Source organism: Hyperolius riggenbachi, chromosome 8, assembly GCF_040937935.1.
Source record: "Hyperolius riggenbachi isolate aHypRig1 chromosome 8, aHypRig1.pri, whole genome shotgun sequence".
NCBI classification, from domain to species: domain Eukaryota; kingdom Metazoa; phylum Chordata; class Amphibia; order Anura; family Hyperoliidae; genus Hyperolius; species Hyperolius riggenbachi.
In genome coordinates this window covers 158612882-158630411 of record NC_090653.1, presented here as the reverse complement: position 1 = coordinate 158630411, position 17530 = coordinate 158612882, and the positions used below count along the sequence as shown (strand labels likewise).

The following is a 17530-nucleotide window of genomic DNA, read 5'->3' as shown; positions in this document are numbered from 1 at the left end:
GATTACATGAAACTTGATGGCCAATTAGAGGAGGACAGTCATCACAGAACCATTTCCAGGCACATACCTAAAAAAAATACCACTTAACGGCTTGATAAGAGTTCTCAAATATTACATTTTTTGTGTAGAAGTAGGCTTACTCTACTAAAAATTGTCTTGAAATTCTAATCCCATGAACAAAAAGTAACTGTGGTGATGGAGTTTGTTTTTAGGCTTCAAAGGGGTCTACAACTGCTTGGATTGCACAATCGTAAGGTTAAGAATGAATCTCATTGATGCTGGGCATATGCGCTTTGAGTCCTATGGGAGAAAAGCCCTTTACAAATGTTATTTTTTTGTTGTTGTACACGGCTCGTTTTTGCCGATCGATTCTCCCGTTCAATTGTTTCGCCGCTCGATTCTGCAGTCGATTCGCTTATCTTCCGCTCGTTTTTCTTATCTTCTTCCATTCACTACTTTCGGGAATCGAGCGGCAAAGCGATCAAGCGGAAGATCGGACATGTCGGAAATTATTAATCTATCGAGCCATCTAAATGGCTCAAAAAGGAGCCGTGTATGCCCAGCATTAGCAGACAACAGCTTATAAAAGTCACAGGCTGTGGTACAGCCTGTCATGTTATCTTTCAAGGTGTGCTTACATGTACTACAGCAACACTAGTACAGTACACACAACAGCACCAATTACTTTACAAATGAATAACAAACAATTATACTATGGGGTTTGGAATCCGCTACATCAGTTTCAGTTTTTTGTAGCGTTAGGCCCGGTTCACATTAGCGTTCCAGGTCCGGCTTCCCCGGACCCGGAACGCTCCGTACACAGCGAATGGTGAATGGATACATTTTTAATCAATGTATCCATTCACACTCGTGCGACCGTCCGGATCAGATCCGGGAACGCAGCTCCAGGACGATCCGGCTTTTTTCCAACAATGCTCCATTTTTCAGTCTGTCCCGGTGCGGCTGCGGACTCGGGCCGGATCCTGACCCGAACATGCGGCCATGCTGTGCAATGAGAAACGGATGTTTCTCATCACACTGGCAATAGGACCGGATGCTTCCAGCACCGGTCCTATGCCACTTGGGGGGCCCGGACTACACGCCAGTATCCCCCATGCTTGCAGTGCCTTTCCGGCACTGCAATGTATCTAGTTCCGGCTACTTTATTGTAACCGGAACTGATACATTCCGGACCCGCAACTTGTGCCGCCTTGTGGCCACCGCAGAGACCCGTACAGTCTCTTTGCGGCCCCCGGACCCTTGCGGACTTGAACCGCAAGTGTGAACGGGGCCTAAAACAAAACACGTATACCAAGCTTCCTCAGAAAGAAAAGTTACTCTTCAGTTTTGTTACCTGTGCTGTAACTTGGTGCTGATCAAAATGCGAGAGCTGCTGGAAACGATTGAAAATTTCCTCTGCCGTTGGAAAAGCTTCAGGCTTTGACCTGCGTTTGCGCTGTCCTTCACTTGATCCTGTGGTAAAAATCAGAGCCATTATTCAACCTCTTCAATTCCATTCTACAAGTCAATCTGCCTAATTTATGTCTTTTTACAACTCTAAACAATTAGACTCACTAGTACTTACCAGTCTCTGCAGTACTCTTACGGTTTAGCACCTTTAGGATGTCTCTAGTAATCCTCTTGATGACATGACGAGCATCATCTCTTTGTCTCCCTACTCCAAACAGTACCACTAGCCGCTGATTGCATTCATGGCTGGATGATTCCTCCTGGGTTGCAGAGACAAAATTAATCATAGCAGATTAAATAAGGAAAAATAAAAAAATCACATTATAGAAACAAAATTTACCCTGGCACTAACCTGTGGAATAGGGAAATGCGTGGCATACTGGATGTGACGGGGCTGGTCATATAAGGAAGCCAATGGCCCTTCTCCAGCGGACATCTTCCCAGTTCGACGAGTTTCACAATCTCCTTCATCAGGACCTGGACTCCGCCCCTCACAGCGCATTGCAGGGGAGAACATCTACAGACACAATTTGTAATTTAAAAACAGCTACAGCTAAAGCAAGCACAAAGAAAGAATTCGTATAAGTATATGGTAAAACAGAAATTTTAAAAACACAATTTGGTTGTACGGTTAGGATCATATGATAGTCCTAAGTAGGGCCTGAACTCAGTAAGGAGGAGGAGGAGTTAAAAAAGGAAAGAAAAAAAAAAAAAAAGAGGAAAGATAAGAAGGCATTTGAGAAAGCCATAAATAACTAATGTTAACATTATCCTAAGCATAGTTTCCATAAAAATGGAAATTAATGAATGGACTGTAAAGTGAGCAACATACATTTTTAAGCTGTTTTGACAGCTACTGTAGCTGCTTTTAGATATCCCCACAGTAAAACATGCATACAGCACACTAACCCCTCAACATACCGTAAGTACCGTATATATTCGCATAAAAGCCAACCTGTGTATAAGCCAAGGTACCCACTTTTCCCTCCGAAACTGGGGAAAAAAATGATCGACTCGCATATAAGCCCCCTCTCCAGTATAAATAGCCAAATGTGCCCCCAGTATGAGGCAACCCCCGTCCCTGTAGTCAGATGTGCCCCCGTCTCTGTAGTCAGAGGTGTTAGGCAACCCCCTTCCCATAACCAGATGTGTCCTCGGTAGGAAACCCCCCCCCCCTACATGGGAGCAGAATGACTTTTCAGCATGTACCTGCAGTGGAGCATGACAGAATGTGCAGCAAGATCCTGCCAGCGCCTGTGCACCCACAACATGTTTATTGCGGCAGTGCACAGTACAAAACCCCCGCCTTGAGGAGCGCTCTGTGAGGCAGTGTCAGCATCAATATTGATTGGCTTTTCCCTCTTGCTGCTCTGTTGCACTCCGTGTCTCACAATGCCACTGGTTGGCATCATAGACATGAGACACAGTGAGTGCTACAGAGTGGCAAGAGGGAATCCCCAACCAATACTGACTATGACACTGCTTCATGGAGTGCTCCTCAAGGCGGAGGTCACAGGCATTAAATATGTTTCGGGGGAGGGGACAGACACAGACATCGGGGGCACAGGCGTTGGCAGATGCATGATCCAGAAGCAGGTAAAAATGGCACAGGACAATCACCGTTAAAGTGGCCACAAAAGCCGAGATTATGGGGCAACGTATAGTAAGGGAAGTTCGTAAATGTGTGCTTGTGGGGGGTGTCACCAAATGAACTTACCCATTTGGACATCCATCTTGTAGCTGTCAATGTTGCAATTTAAAGTGCACACGAAGTGGAGCATGTACACGGCTGCTGGTACATGCTAGGAGATGTTGCATCCTTGGCCACTGTTGAATGCTGGGAGGTGCAGTCAATGTCTTTACATCTCCCGGCATGCACTAGTGGCTGGGGATGGGCCACACATCGTTGGCACTTTGAACCGCGGTATTGACAGCTGCAAGATGGATGCCTTCATAGAGACGGGGGGTTAAAATGAGCTCCTTGTCATTATAAAAGACAATTATCCATAACATTTTTCACATACTGGTATATAGTAAACTTACAGGGAATTCACTTTTCTCCATGTCATCAAACAAGGCCCCTGAACTGTGGTCAATATCCATAGTTTCTGAAAGTGTTGTGTCCTAGAAAAGAGAAGTAGTATAAATATGAATCTGCAATTTATAAGTATTCCTAACATGAAAAAAACACTCAATAACAAAAAAGCCTTGGTGGAAAAAAACAAGGGACTTTTTAGGGGATTGCAGAATTACAAAAAGACAATAAAAATAAAAACATTACATATGATTCAAAATAAATGTAAATATGACACAAAATACATGTAAGAAAAAAAAAAGAATTACCATAAAAATGGCAAATACCTTCTTGTACAAATGACAGAAATTGGAACAGATTGGTGCTCTAAACCCGCAGATTGGTGCTCTAAACTTTGGTCCCATTCCTCTTCCTCTAGATTTTAAGCCTTTGGGCAGGGTACCTCCTTGTGTGTCCTACCTGATCACGCACCTCCATTACTATGTACCCAATGCTATGCATTTGAGCCTAATACCCATGCTCCCATCCAGTGTCTGACTAAGCATTACCTTGTACTTATACTGTGCTGCGTGATCTTGTTTTTCTTGTATTCCTGTATTGTCTTATTGCTGTATGTCACCCCTAATGCGTAATACGTTGGCGCTTTATAAATACAATAAATAGGACAGAATGAAAAAGAGGAAATGTGTGAGCAGAAAAAAAAAAAAAAAGTGTGGGAAAAATATATAAAAAAGAAAAAAAAAAGAAAAAGAAAGAAGAAGAGGTGTTGATAGAAAAGGTAAGCAAAGCTTTATCCAAGCAAGTGTGGAAGTGGAAAAACATACATACATGAAGTTAGGCCCATAAATATTTGGACAGAGACATCTTTTTATCTAATTCTGGTTCTGTACATTAACAAATTTTAAATGAAACAACTTGGATGCAGTTGAAGTGCAGACTTAAAGCTTTAATTCAGTGGGGTGAACATAACGATTCCAGAAAAATGTGAGACAACTAAAGCATTTTTTTTTAACACAATCCCTTAGGGGCTCAAAAGTAATTTGACAAATTAAATCATGGGAAATAAAATGTTCATTTCTAATATTTGGTTGGAAATCATTTGCTGGCAATGATAGCCTGAAGTCCTGAATTCATGGACATCACCAGATGCTAGGTTTCATCCTTTTTAATGCTCTTCCAAGGCCTTTACTGCATCAGCTTTTAGTTGTGGTTTGTTTGTGGGACTTTTCATTAGTTCCGGTATATATATTTTGTGACTGGTAATTATTCAGTTGTATTGCTATCCCATGGTTTAGTTCTTCCTCTGTGGATATTTTCACATTTTATCCTTTCCTAATGCTCTCTTTATCACCTGATCTGCAAGCCTCCATCCATAGCAACAGAAGCCATTGTTCACTCATCCACAACAAAGTTACAGTGGGTTGCAAAAGTATTCAGCCCCCTTGAAGTTCTCCACATTTTGTTATATTACTGCCACAAACATGAATCAATTTTATTGGAATTCCACATGAAAGACCAACACAAAGTGGTGTACACATGAGAAGTGGAATGAAAATCATACATGATTCCAAACATTTTTTACAAATCAATAACTGCAAAGTGTTGTGTGCATAATTATTCATCCCCCTTTGATCTGAGTGCAGTCAGTTGCCTATAGACATTGCCTGATGAGTGCTAATGCCTAAATATAGTGCACCTGTGTGTAATCTAATGTCAATACAAATACAGCTGCTCTGTGAAGGCCTCAGAGGTTGTCTAAGAGAATATTGGGAGCAAAAACACCGTGAAGTCCAAAGAACACACAAGACAAGTCAGGGATCAAGTTATTGAGAAATTTAGAGCAGGCTTAGGCTACAAAAAGATTTCCAAAGCCTTGAACATCCCACGGAGCACTGTTCAAGTGATCATTCGGAAATGAAAGGAGTATGGCACAACTGTAAACCTACCAAGACAAGGCCATCCACCTAAACTCACAGGCCGAACAAGGAGAGCGCTGATCAGGAATGCAGTTAAGAGGCCCATGGTGACTCTGGGCGAGCTGCAGAGATCTACAGCTCAGGTGGGAGACTCTGTCCATAGGACAACTATTAGTCATGCACTGTACAAAGTTGGCCTTTATGGAAGAGTGGCAAGAAGAAAGGCATTGTTAACAGGAAGCATAAGAAGTCCCGTTTGCAGTTTGCCACAAGCCATGTGGGGGACACAGCAACCATGTGGAAGAAGGTGCTCTGGTCAGATGAGACCAAAATGGAACTTTTTGGCCAAAATGCAAAATGCTATGTGTGGCAGAAAACTAACACTGCACATCACTCTGAACACACCATCCCCACTGTCAAATATGGTGGTGGCAGCATCATGCTCGGGGGGTGCATCTCCTCAGCAGGGACAGGGAAGCTGGTAAGAGTTGATGGGAAGATGGATGGAGCCAAATACAGGGCAAACTTGGAAGAAAACCTCTTGAAGACTGCAAAACACTTGAGACTGGGGCGGAGGTTCACCTTCCAGCAGGACAATGACGCTAAACATAAAGCCAGGGCAGGGCATCAATGGAATGGTTTAAAACAAAACATATCCAAGTGTTAGAATGGCCCAGTCAAAGTCCAGATCTAAATCCAATCGAGAATCTGTGGCAAGATCTGAAAACTGCCGTTCAAAAACGCTGTCCATCTAATCTGACTGAGCTGGAGCTGTTTTGCAAAGAAGAATGGGCAAGGGTTTCAGTCTCTAGATGCGCAAAGCTGGTAGAGACATACCCTAAATGACTGGCAGCTGTAATTGCAGCAAAAGGTGGTTCTACAAAGTATTGACTCAGGGGGCTGAATAATTACGCACACCCCCACTTTGCAGTTATTTGTAAAAAAAAAATTTGAATGATGTATGATTTTCGATCCACTTCTCACGTGTACACTACTTTGTATTGGTCTTTCACATGGAATTCCAATAAAATTGATGCATATTTGTGGCAGTAATGTGACAAAATGTGGAAAACTTCAAGGGGGCCCGACTACTTTTGCAACCCACTGTATAAGGGAATTACAAATACATGAGAACAATCAGAAAACAGGTGGAATCAGAAAACAGGCTCCTCACCTGTGAGGAGAATTTGGTAAGAACCCAGTTTATAAAAAGAGATTTCCTAAAGTCCAACATGGTGATAGATAGCAAATCATAAGACTTTAAAAACAGGACACAGGATAATAATCTCAATGTAGTGGGACTGCTGGAGCCATTGCATCCACACATGTTGCAGTCCACACACTGTGGAAAGAGCCCACCAAATGGGACTGTCTGGTACCAGAAGATTCAAAGGCCATGCAGGATTGTTATAGTTCACCATTTAAACTATCTTGACAATGTTATAATTGTAATTGCATCTAAAGCCACACCCCAGGTGAAATGTTTTTATTAGTCTGTGTAAACCCTCAGTTTTATAGTTTGTTCTTTATCTTTCTATAAACTTCTTAAAGGGGCACTATGGTGAAAAATTGTAAAATTTAAATGATGTGTAAACAAAGACAAATAAGAAGTACGTTTTTTTCAGAGTAAAATGAGACATAAATTACTTTCTCCAATGTTGCTTTTACTTACAGTGGGTAGTAGAAATCTGACAGAAGTGACAGGTTTTGGACTAGTCCATCTCTTGGTGGGGGATTCTCAGCAAGGCTTTTATTCTGCTTTTAAAAATAAATAAATCCCCGAGAATCCCCTATGAAGAGATGGGCTAGTCCAAAACCTGTCACTTCTGTCAGATTTCTACTACCTATTGTAAGTGACAGCAACATAGGAGTAATTTACGGCTCATTTTACGCTGGAAAAAACATACTTCTTATTTGTATATGTTTGCACATATTTAAAATGTTTCGCTATAGTGCCCATTTAATTAGCTGGTGTCAAATAAATCACTTGTAAAAACCTGGTAAGGATAACTGAAACTGACACAGTAACTTTCTAGGAAGTCAAACTCTTTACTAGAGTTTGAGATGTTGGCGCAATCATAGGAATACTCCCATTAAAAGGAAAGATCTGACTGGTTCAAATGCAGTGTAGATTTCCCATTTAGTTGAATCAATAAAATACAGGAGAACCTTGTTATAGTAAACACTGATATAGTAAACCTTTGGGCCACATTTCAGCAGAAAATAACGCAAAGTGGGCAACATTTCACTAGAAAATAAACGCAGTGGGACACATTTCAGCAGAAAATAAACGCAGTGGGCCACATTTCACCAGAAAATAAACGCAGTGGGCCACATTTCAGCAAAAAATAACGCAATGTGGGCAACATTTCACCAGAAAATAAACACAGTGGGCAACATTTCACCTGCAAAAAAAGGAATGTACTTACCTGACAGAAGTCTCCTCTCCAGGCCAGCCTCTGGCACGCAGCTCCCCCGGACGATCCTCCTGCATATCTCCCGCGCTTGCGCTAAATGCAATAGCAGGACTATGGGAAGATGGCGCCCGAAGCCCTGTACTGGAGACACAAATAGTCTCCAGTACAGGGCTTCGGACGCCATCTTCCCGTAGCCCTGCTCTGCCTCCCGGAAGACTGCGGGCTGGAGCGGGGCTGCGGGCTATGAACTGGCGCGGCGTCTAGTAGACGCTGCAGCCAGTTCATGCAGTTCATAGCGCAGCAGCGTTGGCGTGCTCTAGAGCATGAAACTGAATGTCAGATGCAGGAAATATTTTTAGAATTCACAGGGAGCCAGATGGCTACGGCCCTATGACAGAAAAACAATACATTCTTCAAATTAGATATGCAGAATGTGGCACAGATGAATCCAAGTGAAGGCAAGCTCATGTTTGCTTGAAAACAATCTTCTGGGTTATTTTACACTACATGTGATTCCGATTTTGATGCGATTTTACATGCAAACACAATTTAGATTTTTTTATTCAATTAAAAAAAGTCCTGCATGCTGCATTTTTCTTCTTGCGTTGCTAGCATGCAGTGGGAAGCACAAATCGCAATTGCAATTTGTAGTGTAAAAGAAGCCTTTCTCTGAGCAGATTATCAACTGAAATAATTGTTAATGATATACCAAACTATTTTTTCAGATGTTACTTACTTCCAGCTTTATGCTATTATTGGCCTCTGCCTCCTTACGATCAGCATCATCAGATGGGTCCTCATAAGGAGATCGGGGTCGAGGTGCATGGGGGTCCAATCCCAAATCTCCTCTCGAAATCAAGGTACACATGTACATGTTGTGCGAGAACACGTCATGCCGGATCAGTTCACAGAATAGTAGCACCAAATTATAAAATTCTACACGTTCCGATTCATTTGATGGATCCGCTGCACAAGAAAACAAACAAAAGAAAGCCATTGCAGTTATAGAGCAGGTGCAGAGACGAGCAACTAAATTGATACGGGGGATGGAAGGTCTCACTTACCAAGAAAGGTTAGATAAACTGGGTTTATTTAGTCTAGAGAAGAGACGCCTTAGAGGGGCTCTAATTAACATGTATAAATACATCAGAGGGCAATATAAAAGTTAAGCGGATGAGCCTTTTGTCCCTAGGCCTTCACAAAGGACTAGAGGACATGATCTGCGCATGGAGGAAAAACGTTTTAGCCATATATTTAGGAAAGGGTTCTTTACAGTAAGGATGATTAAGATGTGGAATGCATTGCCACAGGAAGTAGTTATGGCAAACTCTATACCTGCATTTAAAGGGGGCTTAGATGCTTCCCTTGCATTGAAAGACATGCATGGCTATAATTACTAGGTAATGCACAGCAGTCATGGGCTCACGAGTATTAAAGAGTGGCTAACCACTCAAATTCGTGATTAAAATGAGGCTTAATTGCCTCAGGTGTGCAAGGGGAAATAAGGGGTTATTTACCCATAAATCGTGGTATAGTGTGCGCCCAAAAAACCTTGCACACGTCCTATTGGACACGTTGCAAGCCTCACCACAGCACACTTCCTCCTTCCGACTTGAAGGTGAAAGTGTGCGTAGTGAGGCTTGCAACGCTTCCAATAGGAGGTGTGCAAGCTATTTGGAGCGCACACTATACCACAACTTATGGGTAAATAACCCCTTATTTCCCTGCCGCACACCTGAGGCAATTAAGCCTCATTTAAATCATGAATTCGAGTGGTTAGCCACTCGTTAATACTCGCGAGCCCATCACTAATGCCCAGTGGTGTTGATGCAGGGATTTCATCTGATTGCCATCTGGAGTCGGGAAGGATTTCTTTCCCCTTTTGTGGCTAATTGGACCATGCCTTGTAAGGGTTTTTCGCATTCCTCTGGATCAAAGGGGATATGTGAGGGAGCAGGCTGGTGCTGTACTTGGTTTTCTGGTTGAACTCGATGGACGTATGTCTTTTTTCAACCCAAATAACTATGTAACTATGACAACTAAAAAATATTACGGTAAATTGAAGCACTTGTAATTACAACATACATAAAGCTTTTACAAAAGAAATGTGATGAATTGATCAATGCTGTTCAAAATGCCCACAATTTGTGCGATTCTGTATTTTGGCGGTATACAGAAGAAGCACGCTTGAAGAAGAATTCCACAAAGTGTATTTGAAGCATTACAAATTAATTACATTTTACAGTTTTCTATTCCCTCAGAATTAGCTGCAAAACTTCTGAATAGTTTTCAGACTTTAGTCAGAATTGACTAATGCTTGAATTTAGCTATAGAAATAACTAAAGAGACAGGCAGATAAGCAAACAAAAGGATAATACAGTTGATGGCTCAGAACACTTTATACAGTATGGTCTGTTAAAATAACTTTGGGTTTGCATTTACACTGAGGCCCAGCAACATTTTTCAAGTGCAAATGTCAATATAAAGCAGTTTTTAAAATCAAAATAAGTGTGTTAAAGAGAGTCTGAAGCCAGATTAAAAAATAGTTTATACCTTTTATTCTGCTGAAGGAGGATGGTGACTGCTAAAACGCTGCATTCCCGTGGCCGAACGAGGGGTTTTTAACCCTCAAATCCCAGGGGAAAATACCAGGGAGCGCTTCCTGATTGAGGCAGAGCTTAGGGCTACAGCTCTGCCTCTCGTTGCATCAATCCACACTGATCGCAGCCTCTCCCCGCCCATCTCATCTTCTTTCAATGAGAGGGGCGGGGAGAGGCGGAGATCCGTGGGCAGATTGACGAGAATGGAGGCGGGGCTACAGCCCTAAGCTCTGCCTCCCTGGGTAGCAAAGTCCACAACCAAGAAAGTCGTGGATTTTTGCCCTAGGATTTGGGGGGTAAAAAAAAATAAAAATATATATATATATATATATATATATATATATATATATATATATATATATATATATATATATATATATATATATATATATATATATATATATATATATATATATATATTTGTTCTGCTGCGGAATAGCGGGGTTTTAACAGGGACCATGATCCCTAAGTTAAATAAAAGGTAAGCTGGCTTCAGAGTCTCTAAGTTTGTTTGAAAACTACAATACCCAATAAAAGGAAAAAGGAAAGGACAAGAGAGAGGAAGCACGCGTAGGCGAGAGAGCGTGTTTCCGTAAGGTGCTAGAAACGTTACCAAAAATATCATCTTCATTGTGTTAACCAATTTAGTTAACAAAATATTTAAATGAACTTTAAGATTATTATCATAAACCACAATATTACAGAAATACACCTGATTATGTTTTTCACTAGAAAAATGACAGCAGTAGTGACATTCAGGCTATAGACCAGGGCTGGGAAAACTTACGCTGTGTACCGCGGACCGTGTTCCTTACATTTTTCTCCTCTGCCCTCACCTGACTGCCAGCATGTAATACGCTGGTACATCCTGACGTTGTGTCATGTGATGCAACGCTGGAATCGGTGATCAGGTGAGTTTAAGTAACCCTGTTACCACCCGCTCGACACTCTGTGGGGGAAGGGTGGGGAGGAATCTGTCCCACGGGCAGTAATTTCCTCAGCGTTGCTATGGGCTGTGTCTCAATGCATAGTCAGACACACTGCAGGCAATCTAATGAAGGAGAAATGTACTCTATACAGACACTAATCCAGCTCCTTTCAAAATGAAACATACTGAGCCTTGCTGCCGTCATGTCAATGTGACAGGCAGCAGTACTGACCTGTTATTACAGAAAGCAAACTGTAGTAAGGCATACCACACACTAAAATCTCACTCCTTATGGTATATATAGTTATCCTAACAGTTTTTATCCCATCTTAATGAGATCTGTGTAAAGCACAACAGTTTGTGGTGGTAACAGCCATTAGGCATGGACACTTCATTTTCTGGAATTATTTTATCATACATTTTTTTTTTTTTTTTTTTTAGAAGGACTCTGTTCTTAGAAGTTATAATGGTGTGGCAAATGCACTGGTGCAGAAGGGAAACTGACCAATTCTGCTTTATACAAATATCACCCTTACTAGTAGTCTAATACACTTTTCCCTTTGTCAGTCTTCCCTCTTCAATACACATTAAACATTGTACAATAAAACAGCCAGTATTACTAAATCTAAGTCTATCACAAACTTGCCAAGCATGCTTACTTAATACTGGAGCTTGGGTGTCCAAAAACTGCAAAAGGACATCCTGGAACACAGGAGGCGAACTAAGTGCAGACAGAGACCCTGAAGACACAGATCCTTTTTCATCTACTGCCTCAGATTCACCACATCTCTGATGAAGAAGGAGGATACACATGATCAAAAATAAAAGGAAATAAGAGGTTTTAACAAGACACTTTCCAAATAGCAATACTTACCTCAGCTTCTATTTCCATCTGCCTCTTCTCTAGCAATTTAGCAACAACTAAAGCCCGATGGTGACCATACCGCTTACAGCTCACAGCCCATTCACAAAGGAGAGCCACTACGGCATCGTCATCTGGAGAGATCTGTTTTAAAACCTATTGTTATTTATGTGAAAACAGCCAACATACATTTAAAAACAGCAAATTTACAAGAAAGTAGAGAATTCACCTCATGGCCATCCTTGCCAACACCTAGTCCAAAGATTCTGTTATATAGGGAGTCTAAGTTGTTACTGAAATCAGACTTCTCAAAACTGTGACTGTCAAGAACCTCCAGTGTATGAAGAACTCTGCCAATAGGAAATCCTGCACAGAGATAAGGAACAAGGGTAACCGAGTCACGTACACACGGGCAACATTGTTCTGGATACACGAAGATAACTGTTACCTGCTGTAGCTTCCTGGCATTTATCAAAGGACCACCGGACCTCTACCGCTCTGCCTCGCTCCTTTATCTGTTGCTCCATCTCTCGCAATTTCCTACGCACCTGTATAATGAAAAATCACTATGGCTTTTTAGAAATGAGATGGTTACCAAGAAAGAAAATATTTTCGTGACAAAGCTAAATAGTTCATAACCCCAGCCAGAGAACAGCTGCATATACCAGCTTCCTTCATAAATCTCCTGTTACCACTAACCTGCTGCGTGAAGGAAGAATTTCCACCAGGCATCGGTAAACTAGAGGGTGCAATGGGAAGATGATCCAGAGGTGATCCAGTCTTAATTCGGTTGTCGGTCAATGAGTAATGCCAGACGAGAGCACTGGGGCAACAAAGGACAATGCTCTGTATAACAAAATTAATAAATGGACAAAATCAGTACAAGTTTTAAAAAAAGAACAATTGATAGCCATAATAAATAGGTCATCTGATTTTTTTAACATCCAAATATTTTACATGCAAATATACAGATCAGTGGTAATTGGGGGAGGAGTTGGATGTGCGTGTATTAAAAAATAAAGAGAATACAGTTTTCCTTTAAAGGAACACTGTTTTTAACTTTTTTTTTATATTGAGATGGGAATAGTTTGGGAAGTGCTCCTTATTACTGGTGTATACATTTCATTGCTTATCTCTGTTTACTGTTATAAAATTCCTTTCATACTTCACTGACCGGCTAGGATGACCAGGGTGATGGGCCAGTGAATCATGAGAGGAGGGGGAAAATCCCTCTCCCTACATCTGTAAACCCTGTGCGTGGGGTCAGGTCTCAGTAGCTTAAAGTGGATCTGAGCTCAGAACTTCCTCTCTGCTCTAAAAGATTAGGGACAGTATGAAACCAATCAGTGAAAACATTTCTTTGTTACAATGCACAGAAGTCCAAAAAAATAAATAAAAGCCCTGAACATTTACTGGATGAACTTCCAGGGAGCAAAGGAAGGGTTAAAACCTCAGACTACCCACTCAACTGTATCTAAATAAACAAACACAGCTCAGTGCAGCTGATTTCTACAGCATTTATATGTGGAATGAACGGTTTTCAGTCTGTTATTTGCAAGAGCTCGGATCCACCATAACCGCAGCTGCTTGTGTCTCTAAATGAGCTGCCTGCACTAAGAGCAGAGGAAATGTATCTTGTTATGTAAAGCATAAACATTTGTAATTGTGTGTGAAACCTGAAAACCAAGGCTTTTCATATAACTCTGTAGTTTCACTTGCAAAGAACAGCACTGGCTGTGTAATATTGAAGCAAAGACACCACTCCTTTGCTAAGGAATCATCCCAATGCAGCCACAACCTAAACACAACTAATTACAGTTTTTGCCTTCGATATCTAACATGAAAAGTAGGAAAATGTTTACACAACTACTTAGACATTATGTGTACATTGTCATTTTAAAACACCTGGTTAATGATAGTTTGTTTTACAGCCTGTGTTCCGGTGACAGCACATTGCACACAAAAGTTACCTGCAGCATGCAGCTCAATCCATACACAATTGGTCGGTGTTGAGGGCACTGCAGAAGGTCACTGAAGGGTGAAGATGGGGCAGAAACCGAAGATGGAGGGGGTGCAGGTGTGGGAGTCAGTGCAGTGCCTGTCTGACCTGTGAGGATGTGACCCCCACTGCCTTCCAACTGTTGCGCCAGGCGTCTTGTGCAGAAATAGGCCAAGCGACGTGACAGGTAAGCAGACTGAACTAAAGAACTTGAATACTGCGTGGAAAAAGAAGAAAGCTGATTAGCGAAGTCACCAAGAATTTACTAAAAGTATACCTAAACTGACATGATGAGATAACATGGGAACATAGTGTACTAGCTCCACTAATAACTTGTCTGGGGTCCCTTTTTATTTATTTTTTTCATTGCAAGGGCTAACGTATCAGTGCTTTATGCAAATGAGGCTGTCAAACAGCTGGATGCAGTCACAGCTCTCCTAAAAATAAACCTAAGCCTTCGCTGATCTTAAACAAACTTTTGATCTACCACAACATTTTTATTTTAGATATCTTCAGCTTTGACATTGTATACGTACAGTTTTCTGGTCTTATCTTAGAATTCTCGGAGCACCTGCTTATAGGTGTATTAAAGACACAAGGGATGGAAGGTTTCATATCTCTGTACACATCATTAATACAGGCTCTCTCAGAAATACACTCAGACAAGTTGAAAGAGAGATGGGATGTTTATATTACTGATATAGATAAAGAAGAGTGGGAGGATACTTTGCAGTCACCGGCACAGGCATCCCCTGCAGCCCGCAATAAGCTCATACAATTTTACATTATTCAGCAAGCTTACCTTACACCCAGTATTTTATCTAAGTTTAGTAAAGGGCTATCTTCAACATGTCCTAAATGCACACTAGTAGATGCTGGTTTCTGGCAACTCCTTTGGGAAAGCCTTCCGATACGACAATTTTGGATACAGGTTAATAGTTTCCTCTCAAATATTACTGGACTTGTGGTCTCTACGGATCCTAAGCTTTGCATATTTGGTTTAATGCAAGATTATGCCACTAAAATTTCAAAACATTATTGTGTGAGACACTTCTCATGGCTAGGAAAGCAATAGTACTACACTGGATGGCTGCATCTTTCCCATCACCCGAACAATGGCTGTCACTTATAAATGAAGTGTTACCATTTCATAAAATAATGTATATGCATAAGGGTTGTCCTGCAAAGTTCTCTGCAGTTTGGAGCGGGTGGGTAGACGCACATTTGACATATGTCGATGCATGAGCACTTTAACTAAACAACTTACTATAAGATAAAAGATTATTAAGAAATGAGGTGTGAGAGTGACATGGCTAGGTTTCTAGTTCATTTTTTGTTTAATTTAAGTTCATTGGTCCTGCTAAGAAGCAGTTGTTAATACTATATTTTGTGTATTGGGCAATAGAAGTAACTTTTTACTTTTGTAACCTCATCCAGAAGATCCAATCTATAACTGCCTTTTACCTTGTTCTTATTACTTTAGCACAACTGCTATTATATACATATGTGCATTTTTGCTTTATCCTTGCAAACAATTATATGGACTTCCACATGCACCATGTCAGCAATATGAAATGGAAAAGGCACAAAAACCTAGCTGACTCTTGGGTGCATGCAAAAGTTCTCTTTAATAATTTAAGTTAAATAAAATATACAGTATATGACTAATACACAACAAACCAACATAATCTAAAAAGGCTATCATGATACCCCACAAGACAACTAAAGAGGCTGCAGTCCTCTATTGGAAGCTAAGCTTATGTGTGCACACAGTTCATATACATAGAATGATGCGGCTGCGCAGTGAGCGTTGTCAGTGAGCATTTATCCTGGATGATGCTGCTGTATAATATGCCTTTTCAAAAGACAGACATCTGGAAATGTGCATCAGATGCATGTCAATCCTGGATTCAATTTATAGATTCTGCACCAGATGTCTACATGATTGAGGTATATTTTATTTAACTTAAATTATTAAAGAGAACTTTTGAATGCACCCAAGAGTCAGCTAGGTTTTTGTGCTTTTTCCATGTTATTCAGACGCTATAGCAGCCACATAGACCAGCAGGGTTTCCAGGAAACTAGTTTTGTGTAAATGGAAATAAATATGGCAGCCTCCATATACTTCTCACTTCAGTTGTCCTTTAAGTGAAAACAAAGTGAAGAGATAAACAATTGTATCTATCCTCCTAAAATGACTTTTAGATAACCCAACAGTTTTATGTTATATTTAAAAACTTTTAAAAAAACAAAAACCAGATTTATTGTTTTGTCTCAGCGGAATGTAACAGTCTCTGTGTCTCAAAGTGCTCAAAATATGAACTATTGACTTTTTTTTTAATTTATCCTCTCTTGGCAGAAAAGTGGGCTTCCTAGAGCAAAGTATTTTATGGCTGTAATTACAGTATCAGAAGTCCAGCTGGGTCCCCGCTGGAGAAAAACTCAGTCAGTTACATAGTAGAATATTAATGCTTTCAGTCAGAGAAAGAAAAGCATCACAGCGTATTTATTTGTGTGCTATGCAATGTACATACGCATTTCTATCTCATCAGGTCACTTGAAGAGAACCCGAGGTGTGTTTAAAGAATGTGATCTGCATACAGAGGCTGGATCTGCCTATACAGCCCAGCCTCTGTTGCTATCCCAAACCCCACTAAGGTCCCCCTGCACTCTGCAATCCCTCACGAATCACAGCCGTGCTGTAAGGCTGTGTTTACATCTGTAGTGTCAGTCTCAGCTGCTCCCCTGCCTCCTGCATAGCTCCGGTCCCTGCCCCCGTCCCTTCCCTCCAATCAGCAGGGAGGGAAGGGATGCAGGCGGGGACTGGAGTTCTGCAGGAGGCGGGGAGAGAAGCAGACTGACACTATAGAGATAAACACAGCCAGCTCTGACAAGCTGTTTGTCAGCAGCACGGCTGTGATTTATGAGGGATTGCAGAGTGCAGGGGGACCTTAGGGGGGTTTGGGATAGCAACAGAGGCTGGGCTGTATAGACAGATCCAGCCTCTGTATGCAGATAATATTCTTCAAACCCACCTCGGGTTCTCTTTGAGGTTTCCTTTTAATTGAAAATAAAAATATAAGACCTCAGGAAAGTTATAATTAGCATTATTACTACACTACAAATGAGTTATCTTCTAAGTTTAGGTTTCCTTTAACATTAAACAATGTATCACTTACTCGCAAAAGAAGAGGAAACAAGAGTTTAAGTAGTTCATCCTCTCCAGCTCGAATCTTCTCAAAGCATTCCAAAACCCAAGTAAGAAACTCATGTCGGTCCAACATTCCATCCTAAGGGGGAAAA

The 17530-nt window shown here is 41.2% G+C and overlaps 1 protein-coding gene across 3 annotated transcripts in view; it reads right to left on the bottom strand.

Annotated features, from left to right (window-relative positions):
- Positions 1 to 17530, bottom strand: part of MED12 (mediator complex subunit 12) — a 118279-nt gene that overhangs the window by 65792 nt on the left and 34957 nt on the right. For all 3 annotated transcript variants that reach the window (XM_068247605.1, XM_068247603.1, XM_068247604.1), the window contains exons 6-17: positions 17407 to 17517; positions 14199 to 14444; positions 12928 to 13074; positions 12677 to 12776; positions 12458 to 12594; positions 12241 to 12372; positions 12026 to 12155; positions 8575 to 8804; positions 3514 to 3594; positions 1823 to 1987; positions 1586 to 1730; positions 1355 to 1473 (exon numbers count right to left, since the gene is read on the bottom strand). In XM_068247605.1, the coding sequence (XP_068103706.1) occupies positions 1355 to 1473; positions 1586 to 1730; positions 1823 to 1987; positions 3514 to 3594; positions 8575 to 8804; positions 12026 to 12155; positions 12241 to 12372; positions 12458 to 12594; positions 12677 to 12776; positions 12928 to 13074; positions 14199 to 14444; positions 17407 to 17517 (1743 nt within the window). The remainder of the gene's footprint in view (positions 1 to 1354; positions 1474 to 1585; positions 1731 to 1822; positions 1988 to 3513; positions 3595 to 8574; positions 8805 to 12025; positions 12156 to 12240; positions 12373 to 12457; positions 12595 to 12676; positions 12777 to 12927; positions 13075 to 14198; positions 14445 to 17406; positions 17518 to 17530) is intronic.